At 39.4% G+C, this 22,064-nt stretch overlaps 1 protein-coding gene across 3 annotated transcripts in view; it reads right to left on the reverse strand.

Annotated features, from left to right (window-relative positions):
- LOC135526200 (alpha-1B adrenergic receptor-like) overlaps positions 1-22,064 on the reverse strand; it is a 40,642-nt gene that overhangs the window by 10,862 nt on the left and 7,716 nt on the right. The window contains exon 2 of one of the 3 annotated variants that reach the window (XM_064954358.1): positions 241-327. The exons of 1 other annotated variant lie outside the window; for it this stretch is intronic. In XM_064954358.1, the coding sequence (XP_064810430.1) occupies positions 241-327 (87 nt within the window). Of the gene's footprint in view, positions 1-240; positions 328-16,528; positions 17,144-22,064 lie in introns of those variants that run through there. One more of the 3 variants, XM_064954362.1, reaches the window with a different exon arrangement.

A 22,064-nucleotide genomic window follows, 5' to 3' on the forward strand; every position in this document is an offset into this window, starting at 1 on the left:
AAACTGGAAGGTATGGAATAGCTGTGCTGTGTATTTCTCTGTGTGTGTGTGTGTGTGTGTGTGTGTGTGTGTGTGTGTGTGTGAACATGTGTGTGAACATGTGTGTGTGTGTGTGTGAACATGCGTGTTTGTATGTAAGCCACACTTAGTCTCTAAAGAGAAGAATGGCCCAAATTAGTAACACATTCCTGGCGAGATTGTGGATGCTCTATCATCCCAGGCAATCATGAGTGAAATTACCTCTGTTCGGACATAATATCTGCCAGGCCAGATGGAGACCTCTGCTCCTAGAGAAACATTTAGGGTAACCTCTTCCAGGACACCACACTGTAAAACAAACCAAGTTGTTTCAACTAATTATTATTAAGTAACTGGTTCCACAGCCTTTTTATGTTAACTCAATTTATCGGGCCATGTGTTCCCTGAACAATATAACATTGCTGGCCCAAATTTACAAGTATGTTTGCTCAACTTGTATCATATGTTCATTCAACTTAAATTATTATTTGGGCATCTTAAGAAAAAAGGCAACTGGCTACACACAACAACGGCGCTTTTAACATACAATGTTTTCAACATTCAGCACCAGTCAAAAGTTTGAACACCTATTCATTCCAGGGTTTTTATATATTTTTCCTATTTTCTACATTGTAGAATAATAGTGAAGACATCAAAACTATGAAACAACACATGGAATCATGTAGCAACCAAAAAGCAACCAAAAAAGTGTTAAACATATTTTACATTTGAGATTCTTCAAAGTAGCCACCCTTTACCTTGATGACAGCTTTGCACACTCTTGGCATTCTCTCAACCAGCTTCATGAATTAGTCACCTGGAATGCATCTCAATTAAGTCCTTTTTGGTAAAACACCAGTCCATACTATAGAAAGAACAGCTCAAATAAGCAAAGAGAAACGACAGTCCATTACTTTAAGACATGAAAGTCAGTCAATGCAGAACATTTCAAGAATTTTTAAAGTTTCTTGAGTGCAGTTTCAAAAGCAATCAAGCACTATGATGAAACTGGCTCTCATGAGGACCACCACAGGAAAAGAAGACCCAGAGTTACCTCTGCTGCAGAGGATAAGTTCATTAGTTACCACCCTCAGAAATTAAAGCCCAAATAAATGCTTCACAGAGTTCAAGTAACAGACACATCAACATCAACTGTTCAGAGGAGACTGCGCGAATCAGGCCTTCATGGTTGAATTGCTGTAAAGAGACCACTACTAAACGACTCCAATAAGAAGAAGAGACTTGCTTGGGCCAAGAAACATGAGCACTGGACATTAGACTGGTGGAAATCTGTCCTTTGGTATGATGAATCCAAATTTGAGATTTTGGTCCCAACCGCTATGTCTTTGTGAGATGCAGAGTAGGTGAACAGATGATCTCTGCATATGTTGTTCTACCGTGAAGCATGGAGGAGGTGGTGTGATGGTGTGGGGTTGCTTTGCTGGTGACACTGTCTGTGATTTATTTAGAATTCAAGGCACACTTAACCAGCATGATTACCTCAGCATTCTGCAGCGATACTCCTTCCCATCTGGTTTGTACCTAGTGGTACTATCATTTGTTTTTCAACAAGACAATGACCCAACACACCTCCAGGCTGTGTAAGAGCTATTTGACCAAGAAGGAGAGTGATGGAGTGCTGCATCAGATGACCTGGCCTCCACAATCACCCAACCTCAACCCAATTGAGATAGTTTGGGATGAGTTGGACCGCAGAGTGAAGGAAAAGCAGCCAACAAGTGCTCAGCATACGTGGGAACTCCTTCAAGACTGTTGAAAAAGCAATCCAGGTGAAGCTGGTTGAAAGAATGCCAAGAGTTTGCAAAGCTGTCATCAAGGGAAAGGGTGACTACTTCAAAGAATCTAAAATATATTTTGTTTAACTTTTTGGGGGGTTACTACATGATTCCATATGTGTTATTTCATAGTTTTGATGTCTTCACTATTATTCTACAATGTTGAAAATAGTACAAATAAAGAAAAACCCTTGAATGAATAGGTGTGTCCAACCTTTTGACTGGTACTGTACACATTTGACACGTTTACTTTGTGCATCTTCATTTATACAGTAATTATTGAACATGGTTTTATCTCACAACCTCTTGGTTTATGGAATTCTGATCTTCCTGCCACGGCACCATGTCTGTCATTTACCAGTTAATCTGACTATTCTCTTATCATTGATTTCATTTACTTATTTTAGCAATTTGAGGATTTTCTGTGTAGTTGTCCAATGTTGGTGGGGCATATTACTCTGTTTTAATGTTCCTCCTTAAAATGACAAAAAAAAAAAAACTTTTTCTTGGGAGTACTTTTAACAGGGCTAAGATAAACATTAAGTGCTATATACATGAACAATGCACAATGCTATCATGTCCACTGGTTATATCAAACATTAGGAACACCTTCCTAAAATTGAGATGCAACCTTGAAAGCGTTCCACAGGGATGTTGACTCCAATGATTCCCACAGATGTGTCAAGTTGGCTGGATGTCCTTAGGGTGGTGGACCATTCTTGATGCACACGGTAAACTGTTAAGCATGAAAAACCCAGTAGCGTTGCAGTTCTTGACACAAACTGGTGCGCCTGGTGCGCCTACTACCATACTCCATTCGAAGGCATTTCAATCTTTTGTCTTGCCCATTAACCCTCTGAATGGCACACATACACAATCCACGTCTCATCTGTCTCACAAATCTTACAAATCCTTCTTTAACCTGTCTCATTCTGATTGAAGTGGATTTAACAAGTGACATCAATAATGGATCATAGCTTTCACCTGGATACACCTTTCCATGTCATTGAAAGAAAAGGTGTTCTTAATATTTTGTTTAATCAGTTTATATCAACATGTGTCATATGTAAGTTGAAAACGTTGTATGTTAAAAGCACTTTGTGTGAACTAACTAGTTCCACAGTTCCACAGTTCCAACTAACTAGTTCCACAGCCTAGAAAATATTAATTTCTAGTTAAACATATGAGACAATTCCAGCAAACACATTTTATGTTTTCTCAAGTTGGAACTAAGTTTGGGCACAAATTGTTTTGAGTTCAGGTAACACTTGGACCAAAAAGTTTAGTAAAAAAATCAATGGCTGTGGAACCGCTTACTTAATAATAATAATTAGTTCAAACGACTAGATCTTTTTTACAGTGCAATATCAAGGCAAGCGCATCTGTTAGTGGTAACACTTGTCTTCAAACTACAACTGAGTGAAGCATTGAGAGTATATAGTTACACAAAATTCTACAAAGCTATGAAAATATAAGCAGGTGGTTTATAGATTGTGTTACCAAACATTTAAGGATCGGACCCATTTTTTCAATTTTCGCCTAAAATGATAAACCCAAATCTAACTGCCTCCAGCTCAGGACCTGAAGCAAGGATACACATATTATTGATACCATTTGAAAGAAAGTGCAAGTCTTTGAAGTGCAAGAGAAAGGACATAATGTATTATTCCAGCCTTGGTACAATTTAGATTTAGGACACTAGATGGCAGCAGTGCTGGTGCAAAGTTTTAGACTGAGCCAATGAACCATTGTATTTCTGTTCAAAATGTTGTTTCAAGACTGCCCAAATGTGTCTAATTGGTTTATTAATAACTTTTCAAGTTCAAAACTGTGCACTCTCCTCAAACAATAGCATGGTATTATTTCACTGTAATAGCTACTGTATAGCTACTGTAGGATCTGGACTCTGAGAAAGTGTACAGTGGTAGGACCCAATTCATATTTTACCCCAGACTGGACCCTATCAAGGGAATCCAGTCCAACTCTTACCCCAGATCCAACTTTGGGCCCAGACATAATGTCTGTTTCCATAGTACTGTATGCTCCCAGTCCCAGATACATGGCATCCACTAGACAATTAGCTCTGAGTGGTATTACTCTGCCTGTCTGGAAGCAGGGCTCCTGGGAGCAGGAGAGAGATGAGGAGAGATATTAAATCCCAACCTATTCTGCATCTCAAGCAGTCCTACTCTGCATCAATTCTAGGCTACGTAATACCATTTAGAGTTGATGTCTAGGGGAGAAAATAGCATGTGAAAATACCAACCACTAAGCACTGGGCCATTCATCTACTGTACAGGAGGCCAAGACACGTACAGATAACATTATCCCTCTCTCTCTCTCCCATCTCTCTTTCTCACTCTCAATCTCAGTCTGTCAGACCAAAACACACATTACCTTAATTGCAAATGCATTGTGCCACCTGCGACTCAAGCCTCACTGTAAACACTGCAGCCATGTCTTCCTTGCCACACAGAGAGAATTGCTGGTGGCTGGACTATCTCTTCCTCTCTTTCTCTCCAGCCCTCTCTCTCTGTGCCACCTTGGCCTGAGCTAAAGATTTTGTGCCAAATGAAAGGAGCAGTGTACTGGGACTGAGAGGGGGACCAGTGTGTACTGGGAAGCTTTGCTTCCTGCACAGAGCCTCAGAGGGGCCGTAAAGCTGGCATTTGCCCGGGCCAACACAGCTGTGTGCCTGTCTGCCTCTCCCTCAGGACTGGGCCCTACAGTCCATGGGTCAGTGCCTGGACCAATACACACAGCCACTGTGTAAACCCAACACACACACAATACAGACAAGCATGCATGCATGTATGCGAGTGCACACACACACAGGCATACGCACACACATGCACACACACACACACAAATACACAGCCCACTTATTCCATACTTCCTGTCTGTAATTTTCAACTCAGTGTTTTCATTCCAAAGGCATAGCTCCTAGCGTCCACTCTCACCTCATTAGCCTATGAGATTCCCTCTCACCTGCGATGCTTGACGGTAACAGGAGTGAGTACACAGTGGGGAGTGTGACACAACAGAACACAAACCAGCTGCACTCATTAGCTTATATAATAAAAGTGTTTGAGAATCCATGCTAATCTTGCTGTCTAGCTAGGTGTTGGAATGCATAGAAAATTAAATATTTGTAATTGATGAATCCAGGTTTCAGGAATTTGTGATCTTTAGCTTTAAAGGAAAATTCACCCTGGCTCTGCAACTGCACATAGTCATTACTATATTGACAACATTGCATTTTTGTCATACATAAACATGACCCAAACCATAAGTTGGAAAGAGTGCATTTTAATTTAACTGGTAGAATCAGGAAGTTTTGACTTTCAGTGTATTCACCTGCTCATAGTGAACCACAAAGTCTGGCATTCATAGCGAATCCAGATACCGCCCCACTAGGTAGATGGGGTGTACCCACAAACTTAGATTTATATGGCATTGTTTACTTCAAACGAACAACACACAGAAATCTCAGAATTTCTCTAGGCAATATTTATTTTTTTACATTTGTTTTTCATTAACGTTTGTCATGAAGCCCGTGTGATGTTCTGTGCCTGGCTGTGCTAATTACAAACAAGGTCAAAAGGAGTTATCATTCACCATTCTACCGAGCTGATATTTCCCATAATGCTGCCCGTAGAACTGAATGAGTCCCCCCTAAATAAGGTAGCTAATTCAAAATTGGCTATATTGTACAAATTCATGAAAAAAAATAGCTTTTTGGTCTTAATTTAAGGTTAGGGTTAGGCGTTATGGTTAGGGTGGTTAAGGTTATGTTAAAAATCTGATGTTTTGTCTTTGTGGCTGTGCTAACTAGTGACCACTATGCAGAGCGGCATCCAGAACAAGCTTCATGACTAAAAAAGCTAACCTGCTTGCTGCTATCAAGAATTATGCTTACAGTGACTAAAGATGATCAAAGGGATTTTTAATCTGAATTGATGAGGAATCCATTTCGACGCCAGATGAGAAGTGATGCGAAACCATCTATTTTTTTCTTTCATAACAAAATTAAAGATTTTCTATTAGATGCAGTAGCGTGCCGTGGTTCTGGGGCCTTCAGTGAAGTCCTACACAGTCCCACCCTAATTAATCCACCTCTTATTGCCATCATTATGATGCCATGGCTCTAGACACTAAACATTTAGACAGAAACGCAGTATAACCAGGCGTTGCGTCACCTTGAAATTGACATTTTTATTCAGAGAATTGCAGGGGAAGAGTACAATACCTTTTCATTGTGCAGCTTCGTTGCCCTGCGCGCTTGTTCGTTGAGCTGTAGATCCACTCGGGTGTCCCCAAAAGTTTTCAAAAGCACCATTGCTTGTAAGTGCCCAGCCATACTTTGGTGTCTCGTTGCTGCCTTGGTTAGACAACTCAGGTTTGCAAAGCCAGTGTGGCTCCAAATACCAAATTGATCACTTGCAAATAATACGCATTACCAGCAGTACAGTTTGCAGTGCTTCTCGGAGCCTGTGAGTCATTGATAGCGCCCATAATTGAAAGTGACGAACAAACTTCTTTTCCGCCTGTGACAGGCTTTGTAGCGTCGGCGTCTACCTCTCCTGACAATGTCTAACTTTTCTTGAAAAGTTTGTCTTGAGAATGGCGTTATAATTATATCCTCGACCAAATCGATATCTTCTCCTTCCGCCATTGTGGGTTGAAAAAACAGCTTAGTAGTACGCAAATTAATTCGTTGATCAATTTCAGTTTCCTAGTTCTGAGACCTGCCCACATAGGACCTGCCTCTCAATATTGGTAATCCAATCAAAAGACGTGCACGCACTACGCCTGCTAGCTGGCTCCTGTGTAACACTGGAGCCAGCCAGCAGGCATACAATAGCCAACTCTAAAGCTGATTGGTTGACACTAAATTTGAATTTCCATTCACTTTAAGCTACAAGAGCCCGCACTGTTGATTCTGAAGGCCCGAGGGCAGATTTTAGACCCCTGGCAACACATGATGGCTGAATATGATTGGATAAAATATCTAACATAAAGACCAGCCCTCCAAATCTCAACCTGGGGCTGGAAGCAGTGCAACCAAGAGGAACGCTATGAAATGAAGAGTGTAACTCTTTCTCTGGGGAATAATTTAATACATATTTGTGGGAAAATATATTTAAAAAAATATTATATTCTGACAATTAGGCCAGCAGAGAAGGCTTTGCTGGCCCTGACGGCCCACCACTGATTAGATGTAACCTAATGTTAGCTAGCCTAGCTGGACCAACTAGATACAGTCCTGTATTGAACTCTGAAAGACATCAACAAAATCATATAGCGGTCTTTTGGATGCACACTGTCAATCAATTTCGCCAATGCTAACTTCAGCAGAGTAAAAAAAACGTGTTTGTTCATTCTAACGTTAGCTCACATAAGCTAGCTAATGTTAGCAAATAAGAGTAGCGCAATCTGGTAGTCATCTCTTCCACTCTTTCCTTGAAAGCACAGCTACTAAAAATAGAATGGCCGAGAAAGCTAACTCACTCTCTGTTTGTGTGTTGGTAGCAATGAGGAATTTGTTTAAATCGTCTATGATTGGTTAGTTGGTTCTCAGTTGGCTAGCAATCTTGCTAACAGCAAGCTGGCAATATTGAAATGTCCATCTTAGGTGTGCTAAGCTAGCCAGTCTAATAGAGATCAATTGGTTAAATTGTATATTGTGTATTTTGTTGTAGGTCATACAGAATCTTATTCCATCAGAATTTGCTTCCAACCCCTAGCTCTGCACAAGGTGAAGGTAAGTTGGCAAAAATATGTATGACCTGACAGCGAAGAGAGCTCAATTTTACATGAATTGGGTAGTGTTTGTATGGGTTTGTGATATGGGGTTACAGGTGGTTAGAGGTAGCCTGTGAACCATAGAGTACCTTCCAGACCATGTCATCAATTTAGTCTACCCCCTTTTCTCTTTGTAAAACTTGGTTTACCTGGAGTCCTTCCACAGTGCCCTGCTGAAATATACCCTAAAGCGGTTGTATTTTAGGTACACACGCACGAGGGAGTGGACACAACTTGCCATTATGGAGCACAACAACATTGTGGGACAAAAACCGGAAAGGGATACTGAAAGGTATGGCATCAAGACTACAACAGTAACGATACAACCAGCTCATTCTTCTTCTCTGCAGATTCTCAAAACACAATACAAAGACATGTCTACAAAAGTCCCACTGCTAAGGGCTACTGATCGGTCAATGAGCTGAGGGGGGTTTACAGACAGGTATTTGAGATGAGGATGAGGGAGGTTTAGGTTGTGCAGGATTGTGTTTAAAGACATGTATTGTTGTGTATTAGAGCGATTGAGAGGTGACATTTTTTACATACTGTGCTCGATTTTAACAAACCAAACGCAAAGGTAAATCATAGTGCTGATGGTAGCGTTATATTTTTGATATTTTCACAACCAAAATGATGGGTGCAGTAGCTGGCAGTGACTGGGTTTTGATGAATAAACAAGTTGTGGGTGTGTCGTGGCTTGGCTCCTCACTGACTAATCAGAACATGCTCCATGGCTAAAAATGTGGTTTCTTCAAGTTGAGTATTTAGTCTTTTATGTATTGCATTGTCATCAACTCTAATTTGAATGTTAGTCCATTATAGCCAAGTTGGTTAAATAACCTGCCCAATATTTAGACATTTTTTACAGTCCACAATGTTACAATTGCATTGCTTCAATATGGAAATACAGTGTAACATAAGCTACAGCATTCCTACTAATATAGGGGCTCGGCCTACTGTAAATTGCAGTCTCGACATGGACATGCCAAACGTAGTCTATAAACAAGATTAAATTCACTTGGTAATTGATAAGGTCTAAAAAGACTGCTGGAGTATTTGAGGTAGATACTGTGTGTACCTGTAGGCGGGGATTAGGAGAAAGTGACTGGTAGCAGGTTTAATAATAATAATAATAATAGTAATAGTAAACAGTACGGCAGCAGCATAAGTAATGGGTGGATTTGTTGTGTGGGTGGGAGGGTGGGTGCCATTGTGACAGTGTTGGCATGATAGGCAGATATACAGTACATGTAAACAGGGATGAAAAGAGACTGGTAGCAGGGATATATAAATACTTACAGTAATAAACTAGTGGTAATATATACAATGCCTTCAGAAAGTATTCATACTCCTTGACTTATTCCACATTTTGTTGTGTTATAGCCTGAATTCAAAATATAAAAAATATTTTAAAAATCTTTCACCCATCTCCAGGCAATACCCCATGATTCCAAAGTGAAAACATGTTTTTAAACATTTAAACATTGAAATATATATATATATATATATTTCACCTGTATATAACCACCTGTATATATATATATATATATATATGTATAGAATAAAAAAAATATTCCAAAACATTCATCCTGTTTCAATAAGGCACTATAGTAAAGCTGCAAAAAATGTTGCAAAGAAATTAACTTTATGTCCAGAATACAGAGCGTTATGTTTGGGGCAAATCCAACACAACACATCACTGAGTACCACTCTTCATATTTTCAAGCATGTTGGTGGCTGCATCATGTTATGGGTATGCTTGTCATCAGCAAGGACTAGGGAGTATTCTTTGTATAAAAATAAATGGAATAGAGCTAAGCACAAGCAAAATTCTAGAGGAAAACCTGGTTCAGTCTGCTTTCAAACAGACACTGGAAGACAATTTCACCTTTCAGCAGGACAATGACTTAAAACACAAGGCCAAATATACACTGGAGTTGCTTACCAAGACAACATTGAATGTTCCTGAGTGCCTAGTTACAGTTCTGACTTAAATTGGCTTGAATCTATGGCAAGACTTGAAAATGACTGTTGAGCAATGATCAACAACCAATTTAACAGAGCTTGCAGATTATTTAAAAGATAGTGTGAAAATATTGTACAGAGCTAAAGAGTTAATTGGCTGAGGTGGAAGAACTTGCCAGAGGACAACAGTCTCTACAGCACTTCACCAACATGGGCTTTATGGGAGAGTGGTCAGACGAAAACCACTCTTGAGAAAAAGGCACTTGACAACACGACTGGTGTTTGTAAAAAGGCATGTAAAAGACTGAGAGCATAAGGCAAAATAATCTGTGGTCTGCTGAGACAAAAATGTAACTCTTTGGCCTGACTCATCACCCATCTAACACCATCCCTACCATGATCTTTGGCCTGACTCATCAACCATCTAACACCATCCCTACCATGAAGGATGGTGGTGGCAGCATCATGCTATGGGGAAACTTTTAAGCGGTAAGGATAGAGGGAACAACGAATGGAGCCAAATACAGGAAAATACTTGACGTTTGCTCTGGTCCAAAGTTAAACCAACTCTCAAGTTCAAAGACTTTCAAAGTTCCTCAATAGAAGCCGCTCCTCCGTAGGTTTAATTCTGTGCGCATAATTCTGATAATTCATGTCATATCAAGATGCCCAGGGCTTCAAGGCAAGTTTCCTCCATCCTCTCTCCTCACCCGCAAAATTTCAGTTGCATCTCACGCACTACACTGTGACTATATATTCTATCCACATAATGTTTATACAGCCCGTCATATATATATATATATATATATGTACTGAACAAAAATATAAACGCAACATGTAAAGTGTTGGTCCCATGTTTCATGAGCTGAAACAAAATATTCAGAAATTCTCCATATGCACAAGAAGCTTATTTCTCTCAAACGATGTGCACAAATTACTTTAAATGTCCTTTGCCAAGATAATCCATCCACCTGAGAGGTGTGGAATATCAAGCATCTGATTAAACAGCATAATCATCACATAGGTGCACCTTGTGTTGTGGACAATAAAACGCCACTCTATAATGTGCAGTTTTGTCACACAACACAATGTCACAGATGTCTCAAGTTTTGAGGGAGCATGCAATTGGACAGAGCTTTGAGGGAGCGTGCCATCCACCAGAGCTTTTACCACATATTTTAATGTTTATTTCTCTAACATAACCTCCAATTACTTTTTTGAGAATTTGGCAGTATGTTCAACCTGCCTCACAACCGCAGATCACGTGTATGGCATCGAGTGGACAAGCGGTGTGCTGATGTCAATGTTGCCGGTGGGGTTATGGTAAAGGCATGCAAAAACTACAGACAACATACACAAATGCATTTTATCGATGGCAAACATAACGTGACAATATCCCGAGGCCCATTTTTTTAAGGTATCTGTGACCAACAGATGCATATCTGTATTCCCAGTCATGTGTAATCCATAGATTAAGTCCTAATGAATTTATTATTTCAATCGACTGATTTCTTCATATGAACTGTAACTCAGTAAAATCAATGAAATTGCTGCATGTTGTGTTTATATTTTTGTTCGTATATACATTCCGACATTGCCTGTCCTAGAATTACATTATTTTACTTTAAGATTTGTGTTTATTGCTGCGCATTGTTAGATATTACTGCACTGTTGGAGCGAGGAACACAATCATTTCGCTACACTCACAATAACATCTGCTAAACATGTGAATGCGACCAATACAATTTCATTTGTTTTGACTGGCAGCACAGTTTGTTTCTTTCATAATGATTAAACCAGGCTGTTACGGTCAAATACAATGTGCTCTTAATGACTTTCCTATACAGATGAAATCGCTCACCCACTCCAAAGCAAGCTTCTCTATCCACACGGATACTGGTGAAGTAATTTAATATCAAGCTATGTGTTACAAACAACTTTAATTTCAGAGGTTTAAAAATGAACTGAAAGGAACGATATAAACCATTCGTTTTTGGGGGGTTCGAAACGGTTCAGAGAATTATTTAGCTGTTTGGAACAGTGGAATGGAAAGAAAAAAATGATGGTTCCGTTCAGAAAGAAACGATTGGAAATGATTTCTATTTCAACCTCTTGTTTGTGCCACTCGTTTTTTCCTGTTAACGTAACTACCGCTGAAACGTTTGTAATGGCCTGGCAAACAGTGGAATACATTGGCTTTCCAATGCATCTATAAAAACACCAATGCTGTGTCAGGGATTTAACGCACCGTCTCGACAGTTTCATCACAAGAAAGAGATGAAATAACTTTCTTTTGACGGGTGTTAATTTTTTCGTGTACAATTGAAAAAAAGTCTGATTTAATATTGTTGATAAATTTACAAATTAGATTCGCTGAAGTGAAAGCAACTTCCTGAAAATTAACACTTGGATTGCGGTGATATGTCTAATCTCACAAACGATATGTACAGATAGGTGTAATCCAGAGCCAAGGATGTTGATATGAAATCACATGGTTATACTTCGCTTGACACACTTGTTGAATTATCCAAGAGAACATGACAACAGTAATGAATAATTAAAGACGCAGTCTAGACACCGCAGTTGAGCGCAGATAGGCCTAGAGAGAGCGCAGGTGGAGCCCTGTTCTACCCTTAATAGATGAATGTATTAATGTATGCAAATTACACCCAGCTGTAACAGATGTCGTCTGGGGATAGAGAGGAGGACCAAGGTGCAGTGTGGTAAGTGTTCATGTCTTTTTAATAAACAAATTGAACACTGGAACAAAACAATAAACGATGTGACCAAAACGAAACAGTACCGTGTGGCCCAAACATTCACACCGAAACAAACACCCACAAACCAAAAGTGAAACCCAGGCTACCTAAGTATGATTCTCAATCAGGGACAACTATTGACAGCTGCCTCTGATTGAGAACCATATTGGGCGGAACTCAAAAACAAACATCGACTGCCCACCCCAACTCACGCTCTGACCATAATAAGACAAAAACAAGGAACTAAGGTCAGAACGTGACACCAGCACATATTATTTTCTTATTTTCTTTATTTCATTAATGTATACAAAAAATACCTGATATATTAAGAACATTTTCATATAAGAAAAAAAGTACAAATGTACAATAAATTGAATACCTTAATTTCCACAAATGCCTGAACTCAATTCACTATTTGTCCTTGCCAGTACAATCATATGTGCTACAATTCTGTCAATATCTGAATGATTTTAAAAAAATTAAATACTTGGAGTGTCTTCATCCATTGTCCGACTGTTGAATTTATTAGGGGTTCACAGCGAAGCCAAATAACTGAAGCATAGATTGGTAACTTTTCTTCTAATTTGGCACACAGAAACTAGAGGCCACGAGTAACTTGGTCAAAAATAATGGCAGAGATTGGCCTATAGGTGGCGCTGTTATAGCAGTCTCACTTAAACCCTCATATCTGCCGCCCCATTTGACCTAGACTTTGTAAGTAGGTGTCTTTCTTACTTTATGCTGAACACATATGCATCAATGAACCATATGGTCTGCCAGGATAGATTTTCCTTTTGGAAAACCTATTATCATGAAACATAACTACAGATAACGCAACATTTGGTATGTTGGCCCATAGTACAGCTCTTAATTTACCGTTTTAGAAAATCTAAGGGATTAGTTAAGAGATGGTCCAATTATAATGGCCGAGTTGTAAATTCACTTCACAATGGACTATCAACTTGAAACTTTTTAGGGTCATCAAAGACAGTACCACGATGAGACATGACATTTCCCCCTGCCACTGCATATGGTCATGACAATATTAACAATGTTACATTTTTGTCATAAACATAACAATTATCCACACTACAAGCTAGAACGAGCGCAGAGCGAGAACAGACTGCCTGTGTATTTGTATGCTCATAATAAACCACAAAGTTCAGCATTGATAGTAAATGCAGATACCGCCCTGCTAGGTAGATGAGGCGTGCCCACAAACTTGGATTTAGATGGCATTGTTTACTTCGGCTGAACAACACACAGTAATCTCAGAACTTCTCTAGGGATTTTTTTTTTTTACATTTCTTTTAATGTTTCTCATCATGCCTGTGTGCTGTTCTTTGCCTGACTGTGTTAATTTCAAACAAGTGAAAAGGGAGTTATCTTTCACTGTTCTACATACCAGAGATTTACCCCGATGTGACCAAAGATTACTAGAGGGATTTTCAGGCTGAACTGATGGAGAATCCATTTTGATGCCAGCTGAGAAGAGATACCATACATGTTTTTCTTCACAATAAAACAGAATATTTGCTATTAGAGATAACCTAACGTTAGCTAGCTTGCTAGCCTAGCTGGACTAAGTTAGCTAGCTTACAGTCCTGAGTGGAACTCTGAAAGTCTTTGGGATACAGACTGTCAATCAATTTCGCCTATGTCATGGTCACTTATAGTCTGGTAGCTACCTACAGCATAGAAAACATATTTGTTTTTTCTATCTTTGACAAATGTTAGCTAACGTAAGCTAGCTAACATTACAAAATAAGAGTAGCTCAATGTGGTAGCCATCTATTCGACTCTTGTCTGAAAATCACACCATTACTGAAACATATATTTGCCGATACAGCTAACTCAGTCTGTGTGTTGGTAGCAATAATGATTGCATATAAATCATCTATGGTTGGTTAGCTATCAGCTGGCTACCAATCTTACTGACAATTTAGTGATACTAGCTAGATAAAAGCATGGTGACAACATTGAAATTTCCATATTAGGTGTGCTAAAATGGCCAGTCAAATAAAGATCAATTGGTTAAATTGTGTGTTTTGTTGTAGGTGGTAGGTGGTACAGAATCTGATTCCACCAGCATGTGCTTCCAACCCCTAGCTCTGCACAAGGTGAAGGTAAGTTGGCAAAAATATTTGCAAGCTGACGGCTAAGATGGCTCTATTTACAGTAAGCATAGTATTACCATGAATTGGCTAGTGTTTGTACGGGTTTGTGTCTGTGTTATGAGGTTACAAGTGGTTAGAGGTAGCCTGTGGACCACAATATGCTTTCCAGACCATGTAATCAATTTAGTCTACCCCTTTTTCTCTTTTTACATTTTCTCCTCGTAAAAATACACAAGCATGAGCGAGCGGACACACCTTGTAGTTGTGGGTCAGAAACCAGCAAGGGACACTGAAAGGTATAACATCAAGACTACAACAGTTTTGACACAACCACCTAATTCTTCTCTCTGCAGTCTCAAAACATACACTGCCGAATCACTTAGAAATGTCCTTGTTTTTGAAAGAAAATCACATTTATTGTCCATTAAAATAACATCAAATTGATCAGAAATACAGTGTCGACATTGTTCATGTTGTAAATGACTATTGTAGCTGGAAACGGCTGATTTATTTAATGGAATTTCTACATAGGCGTACAGAGGCCCATTGTCCGCAACCATCACTCCTGTGTTCCAATGGCATGTTGTGTTGGTTAATCCAAGGTTATTATTTTAAAAGGCTATTTGATCATTAGAAAACCTTTTGGCAATGATGTTAGCATAGCTGAAAACTGGTGTTCTGTTTAAAGAAGCAATAAAACTGGCCTTCTTTAGACTATTTGAGTATCTGGAGCATCAGCATTTGTGGGTTCGATTACAGGCTCAAGATGGCCAGAAGCAAAGCACTTTCTTCTGAAACTCGTCAGTCTATTCTTGTTCTGAGAAATGAAGACTATTCCATATGAAAAATTGCCAATGTACTGAAGATCTCGTACCATGCCGTGTACAACTCCTTTCACAGAACAGCTCAAAGTGGCTCTAACCAGAATAGAAAGAGGACTGGGAGGCCCCGGTGCACAACTAAGCAAGAGGACAAGTACATTAGTGTCTTGTTTGAGAAACAGACGCTTCACAAGTCACAGCTTCTTTAAATAGTACCTGCAAAACACCAGTCTCAATGTCAACAGTGAAGAGGTGACTCTGGGATGCTGGCCTTCTAGGCAGAGTTGCAAAGAAGAAGCCATATCTCAGACTGGCCAATAAAAATTAAAGATTAAGATGGGCAAAATAACACAGACACTGGACAGAGGAACTCTGCCTAGAAGCCCAGCATCCCGGAGACGCCTCTTCACGGTTGACATTGAGACTGGTGTTTACGGGTACTATTTATTGGTCATTTACAACATTGACAATGTCTACCACTGTATTTCTGATCAATTTGATGTTATTTTAATGGACAAAATGTGCTTTTCTTTTAAAAACAAGGACATTTCTAAGTGACCCCAAACTTTTGAACAGTAGTGTAATACAAAGATGTGTACAGAAGTCCCCTGCCAAGGGTTACTATTGATAAGAATGATCTTTCAAAGTCAATGAGCTGGGTGAGGTTTACAGACAGGTCTTTGAGATGATGAAGGGAGTTTTGGTTGTGCAGGTTTGTGCTTAAAGACAGGAAATGTATTGTTGTATATGATAGTGATTGAGGTGCCATTTCTCCTCAATTTCATACTGTGTAAGAATTGTCCTCCTAAGATTTTCCACACCTTCTACATTCCCCCAATTTACTTTGTTGACTGGTTGATACCTTCACCAACAAAAGAGTGTTTCACTATGCCCCTTCCCCAACTGAGTGTAAAATTTTAACAACAGAACCATGTCTTTCCATCAGCAAATCTTCTGCAAGAGGTTAAGGAAGTTGGTGGTTAAGAAGGTCTACGAGCCCTGCACTCACCACTTCCTTCATAGTCTTATCCAGCTGGCCGGTACACCGCAGACAGGACAAGACCATTCGCCACAAGCACAAAGAGTCTCAGCTTCCCCTGCCCACCATACCAAACACCATTGCCAGTCTACCGAAGCCAGATAAAGGACAGTGTGGCTGAACATAAGACCAATGCAGAACCACCTTAAAATATATAGGGATATTTTCTATCAAACTTCTACATTGGTCTCCCTTTATGTACCCACAGAAGATATGCAAGTATGCTGTACAGGGCTATGTAGCATCGAACAGATGTTAGAAATTCAGATATATTCAAATAATGTTTATTCGTCATTCTAACATACAGGGAAGTGTAAGCTATTTAATGTTGATTCAAAACCAGAATTACATATTCAACAAGAATGTTATATGGTAAAAGTAACATACAAAACAAATACATTATGAACAATATAGTACAGTTCAGTGTGTCTCAGGAGTAGTAAAGTGCAGAGAACTAGTGATCAGCAGACGAGAGAAGTGGTCATGATGAGATTGCCATTCACAAAGAAACATACAGTAAGAAAATAGTGTGATTCGTGTATTAAAGTTCAGGGAGTACATTGTGTGCATCTGAGATGTAAAGTACAGACATCTGTTGATCAGCAAATTATGGGAGGGGTGTTGTCATGATCAAACTGCCATGCAGCTCCTCTTGAGTCATCTAGGCCTGCTGCTTGTTCCAGCATAATGTCCAATTCATCGAGAGGGATACAGTTCACAGGATACAGTTCTGCTTCAATGACGCATGCAGGCAAAGGAATTATGTTTCTTTCCAACTAGAATCCACTGCAGGAAGAACCTCAGGCTCCACATGGTATTGGCTCTAAGACAAAACATATACTAAATTATACTTGATTGTACAGTTGGAACTACAGTTGAACTGTGCCAGCATAACGTCAACATTAGTGTAGGCTAATTGAATATGCATACATGTGCACAGGCACAGGTATTACATTTAGAACAATATTTAGCCTAATATAAATATGGCACAAACCTCAATGTTTTCACAGTGACCAGACCGTACAAATTTACCTAGGTCGGTAGACAGTAGCTAGCTACAGCCATGCTTTAGGCAAATGTTTTTTCTAGTAAAACCAACTTAAACTCAGTTTAAGAGATTTGTTGTTGCATTTAACTGCCAAAAATTCTGTTATCAAGGTCATTTCCTTAGTAGGTGACATCAGAGATCAACCATTTTTTTAAATTTGACCTTTATTTAACTACGCAAGTCAGTTTAAGAACAAATTCTTATTTTCAATTACAGCCTAGGAACAGTGGGTTAACTGCTTGTTCAGGGGCAGAATGACAGATTGTCACCTTGTCAGCTCAGGGATTTGAACTTGCAACCTTCCGGATACTAGTCAAACGCTCTAACCACTAGGCTACCCATCATGTGGGATAAGTGGGAGCTCAGAATGATAGATGAGTCAGTAACGGAAGCCAGACACTCCACTCGCTGTTTTTTTCTGGTTCAATGAAAGTCAATGAACTAAGTAGCTGCTATTGCATTGGTGTCTATGGGAGGCCCACCCCGTTAAGTAGACTGGAACTGACCATTTTTTTCAATGGTAAACAGCCTGAGTGAACCATCTTCATTTACCCACAATCTTTGTACGACGTTCCCACTAGTAATTACCAGTTGGAGAGAAGTTCAAGTAGATTTGTCCAAGTTGTATGTTGTAAATTCCAACTTGGTTAAAGAGATACTTCAGGATTTTGAAATTGAGGCCATTTAACTACTTCCTCAGAGTCAGAGGAAGCAATGGATACCATTGTTATGTCTCTGTGTCCAGTATGAAGGAAGTTAGATGTAGTTTCGCAAGCCAATGCTAACTAGCTTTAGCGCAATGACTGGAAGTAATAGCATTAACGCTAGTTAGCAATTGCACTAGCACTAGTTAGCAACTTCCTTCAAACTGCACACAGTGTCATAAAAATGCTGAGGAAGTATATAAAGGGCCTCATTGCCAAAATCCCGAAGTATCCCTTTAATAAGAGCGCAACGTAACTATTGATCAAGTAGACTTTGTCTTATGCAAAATTAATGTTAGATTTCAATTATGCAGACGAACAATGTGATTATTGTGATTATTGTGACATTGTGATTAGTATATCTGTATAATCACATATTGTTGCCCTATTATGTGGTCTGAAAGTTGTGAAAAGTCTATATTTTTTTCTGTAAAATTAGAAAGCAATCAGTGCAGTCAGCGTATAACAGCTGCTAGAGTGTATTGACGTGTTCTGGAATGCTAACGTAGAGTGTATCAACTAATTTAAATCAACATGGTAAGGCTTTCACTGATTGCAAATAAAGGAAAATAGTTCCTACATGACAGTGTTTGCTTTGTTATATGTTATCCACCTGAATGTACTCAGACATAACATTGGGCAGATATTGTATGCGTTGGGGGGACGGTTGGGTGAAATGAGCGGCTCACAGGAAATCCCCCACAGTGGGTTGACCGAGGCTGAAGAAGGCTGTGGGAGCAGGGCTGGGAGGGAGGGAGAGGATGTGTGTGTGAGTGTGGTGTGCGTGCGTGTCTGTCTGTCTGCTCCTATCAGGATCCTATTACTGGGGCTTAGACATTGAGCCAATGAGCAAGACATTTAAGCAGGGCTCAGAAAAGAAGCAGGAGCTTATTAGGATCAGGAGTTTATTTTCTTTTTTGAACGACAACCCATCCTTAACCCTCCATTTTCAATCTATGGGATAGGAAGAATAGAGGAAGCATGGGTGAGGAAAAGCCTATGGGATTGTCATAATATACTGGATATTTAAAATATATTGTGTGGGTATGTCAACAATATGGATGCATGTGACCACCTCTATTCGGTCTTATGTTGCAACATTTGTTTTTTTTTACATTGGATAAAAGTAGAGATTTAAAGCTACAAAATTACATGTCATACACTGCAGTCGAGGAACAATGGGAAAGTAATTCTGCTTTGAAAGTTGATAAACTTGTAACGCCACTTTTGAGAAAATTGCCTTTGAATGTTTTGGTACACCTAGTGGAGAGCTCTTCTTTGTCTACACCTATCCAGCATTGTTCACACCCTCTTAAGCCTTAGCCCCACCCATCTCTTTAAGGATTCACGTGAGGCCATGTGCTAAACAGAGTGAATAAGGTAGTGTAGTAAACAAGAGTTCAAGACTAAAAGTGGTGAAAGTAGTAGCCTACAAAAGAAAAACTCCAGGTAAAAATACACAATCTAGTCCTTCGCCTATACCGCAATCTGAATGTGGTGCAGGTCATGTTGTTCTTCACATTGCCTTCTCTGGTAAACACACACTATATCAAATCAAATCAAAATGTATTTGTCACATGCACAGGATACAGAAGGTGTACAGTGAAAAGGTTACTTGCATAGTAGCAATATCAAAAATATAAAGTATCCAAACAAAAATATTTTATTAGATGACGCTTATCCAGACACACGTCTAAATTGATGAGTCATGTGAAAGAAATGCTATATCCACCCCCCAGACACATCTAGCTAAGTGGATGGGTCACTATTGTCTAGACATGTACATATGTTCATGAAATACAATAGACAGCCGTAATCACCCCCAGACACACCTGGCTAACTTGATGGGTCATGTAATCATCTGGTGAAGTGGAGTCTTTTCTTAGACATGTAGCTAGCTAGCTAAACAATTAACCATAATCCCAACCCATACAGCACTAGCTAGCATCACAAACAGATTGTTATAGCTAACCACCATACATTAATTTCTGACAAAATGATAAACTTATAATATCTGAAAATATAGCTAGACTCTTACCCATATAGATGGATGAACGCTTCACGGCAGACTGGAACCCGTTTAACTAAGACGTCCTGTGTCATTTCTGTTTTGTTTGTACAGCTTGTTTGTTTTCACACTGACTGTGTGCAGAAAGTAATCCATCACAACTTTTTCCCACTGGTCTTTGTCGATAGCACCTGCTAGAGCAGTAGCAAAACGTTTGCAGTCCTCCATGGCTAAAGTTATCTTTAAAAAAAGCCATGGTTGTAAGGATTATCTACACATACTGAGCAGCTCAAGTTATAGACAGATGCATGCCACATGACAGACCAATCCGAACTCATCTCTCAGCATGTCCAGCCCAGCCATTATCTCAGCCAATCATGGCAGGAAGGTTCCTTGCTTTTTCCGTGGTTAAACCAACTAGACTTGCAATTTAACAATTGTATTGGTATTTTCAAATGCCTCTCCTGCCAAGTAGTGACATGCGACATACACCTAGCTTCCTGAAACGGGCCACAGTTATGCTTGGATTCACACCTCTTGCAGTTCAGCTTAAAGTAAGTGGAAAGGTGGGATAAGGTTGTACTGTTAAGTAGCATGATGCACTGTATTGTATTGTCCCTTAAAACCTGTTAGAGATCGGGCTACTTTTTTCAACATTCTGTTAAAAATCGCGCAACATTTCAACGTCCTGCTACTCATGCCAGGAATATAGTATATGCATATGATTAGTATGTGTGCATAGAAAACACTCTGAAGTTTCTAAAACTGGTTCAATGATGTCTGTGACTATAACAGAACGTGTTCCGTGGTGAAAATCGCAAGGAAACCTGATCACAAAATCGACAAAGAAAAATCAATCCGCCAGTCTCTGTATTGTCTATTGCAAGGCATAATAGTTAAGGATGGGATTACAGTTCCTACAGCTTCCACACGATGTCGCCAGTGTTGTGATTTCGATGCAACTAAATCCTTGGTCAGATGAGTAATAGGCACATCCTGTCTTCGGGCACACAGCTGGAAAAAATGGAAGGGGAAAAGTGGACTATGTTTTCCAAACTTGTTGCTATTGAATACAGATCGCTCCGTGATCAATTTGATCGTTTATTAACATTTACTAATACCTAAAGTTGGATTACAGAAGTAGTTTGAAGTGTTTTGTCAAAGTTTATAGGCAACTTTTTTAATTTAAAAAAATAACGTTGCGTTTAAAAACGGTGTTTTTCCTGGATCTGACGGTCTTCATAAATGGACATTTTGGGTATACAAGGACCGATTTAATTGAAAAAAAGACGCAATTGTGATGTTTATGGGACATATAGGAGTGCCAACAAAGAAGCTCGTCAAAGGTAATGAATGTTTTATATTTTATTTCTGCGTTTTGTGTAGCGCCGGCTACGCTAATTCTTTTGTTTACGTCCCCTTCTGGTATTTCGGGGTGTTGCATGCTATCAGATAATAGCTTCTCATGCTTTCGCCGAAAAGCATTTTAAAAATCTGACTTGTTGGCTAGATTCACAACGAGTGTAGCTTCAATTGAGTACCCTGCATGTGAGTTTTAATGAACGTTTGAGTTTTAACGAGTGCTATTAGCATTTGGCGTAGCGCATTTGCATTTATTGTTGGCAAGGTGGGACGCTTGCGTGTCGGGTTGCCCAGAGAGGTTAATAAACAGTGTATTACACTTTTTTGTCATATGTGCGACAACGTGCCTTTTGAATATTGTCTAATGTTAGTAGTGGTGTAGTCAAGGATGCATCATGCAACATTGGGACATTTGACTTGTTACAACAACAAAAAAATTATACTTTGAATTTGGAGGTTTAACATATCCCTCTGGTGGCCAAGTTAACTTTTTTTTAATGACATTGGATCGTGGATATATAGTCTAAGATTGACTGATGTGGAATTTGTTATAGGAAATAATCATGGCCAGCTGGTCTTGTTAGCATAGGGCTAAAAGTGTGTCAGGTTATCTAATGGGAAA

This window comes from Oncorhynchus masou, chromosome 32 (genome assembly GCF_036934945.1).
Source record: "Oncorhynchus masou masou isolate Uvic2021 chromosome 32, UVic_Omas_1.1, whole genome shotgun sequence".
NCBI lineage: Eukaryota > Metazoa > Chordata > Actinopteri > Salmoniformes > Salmonidae > Oncorhynchus > Oncorhynchus masou.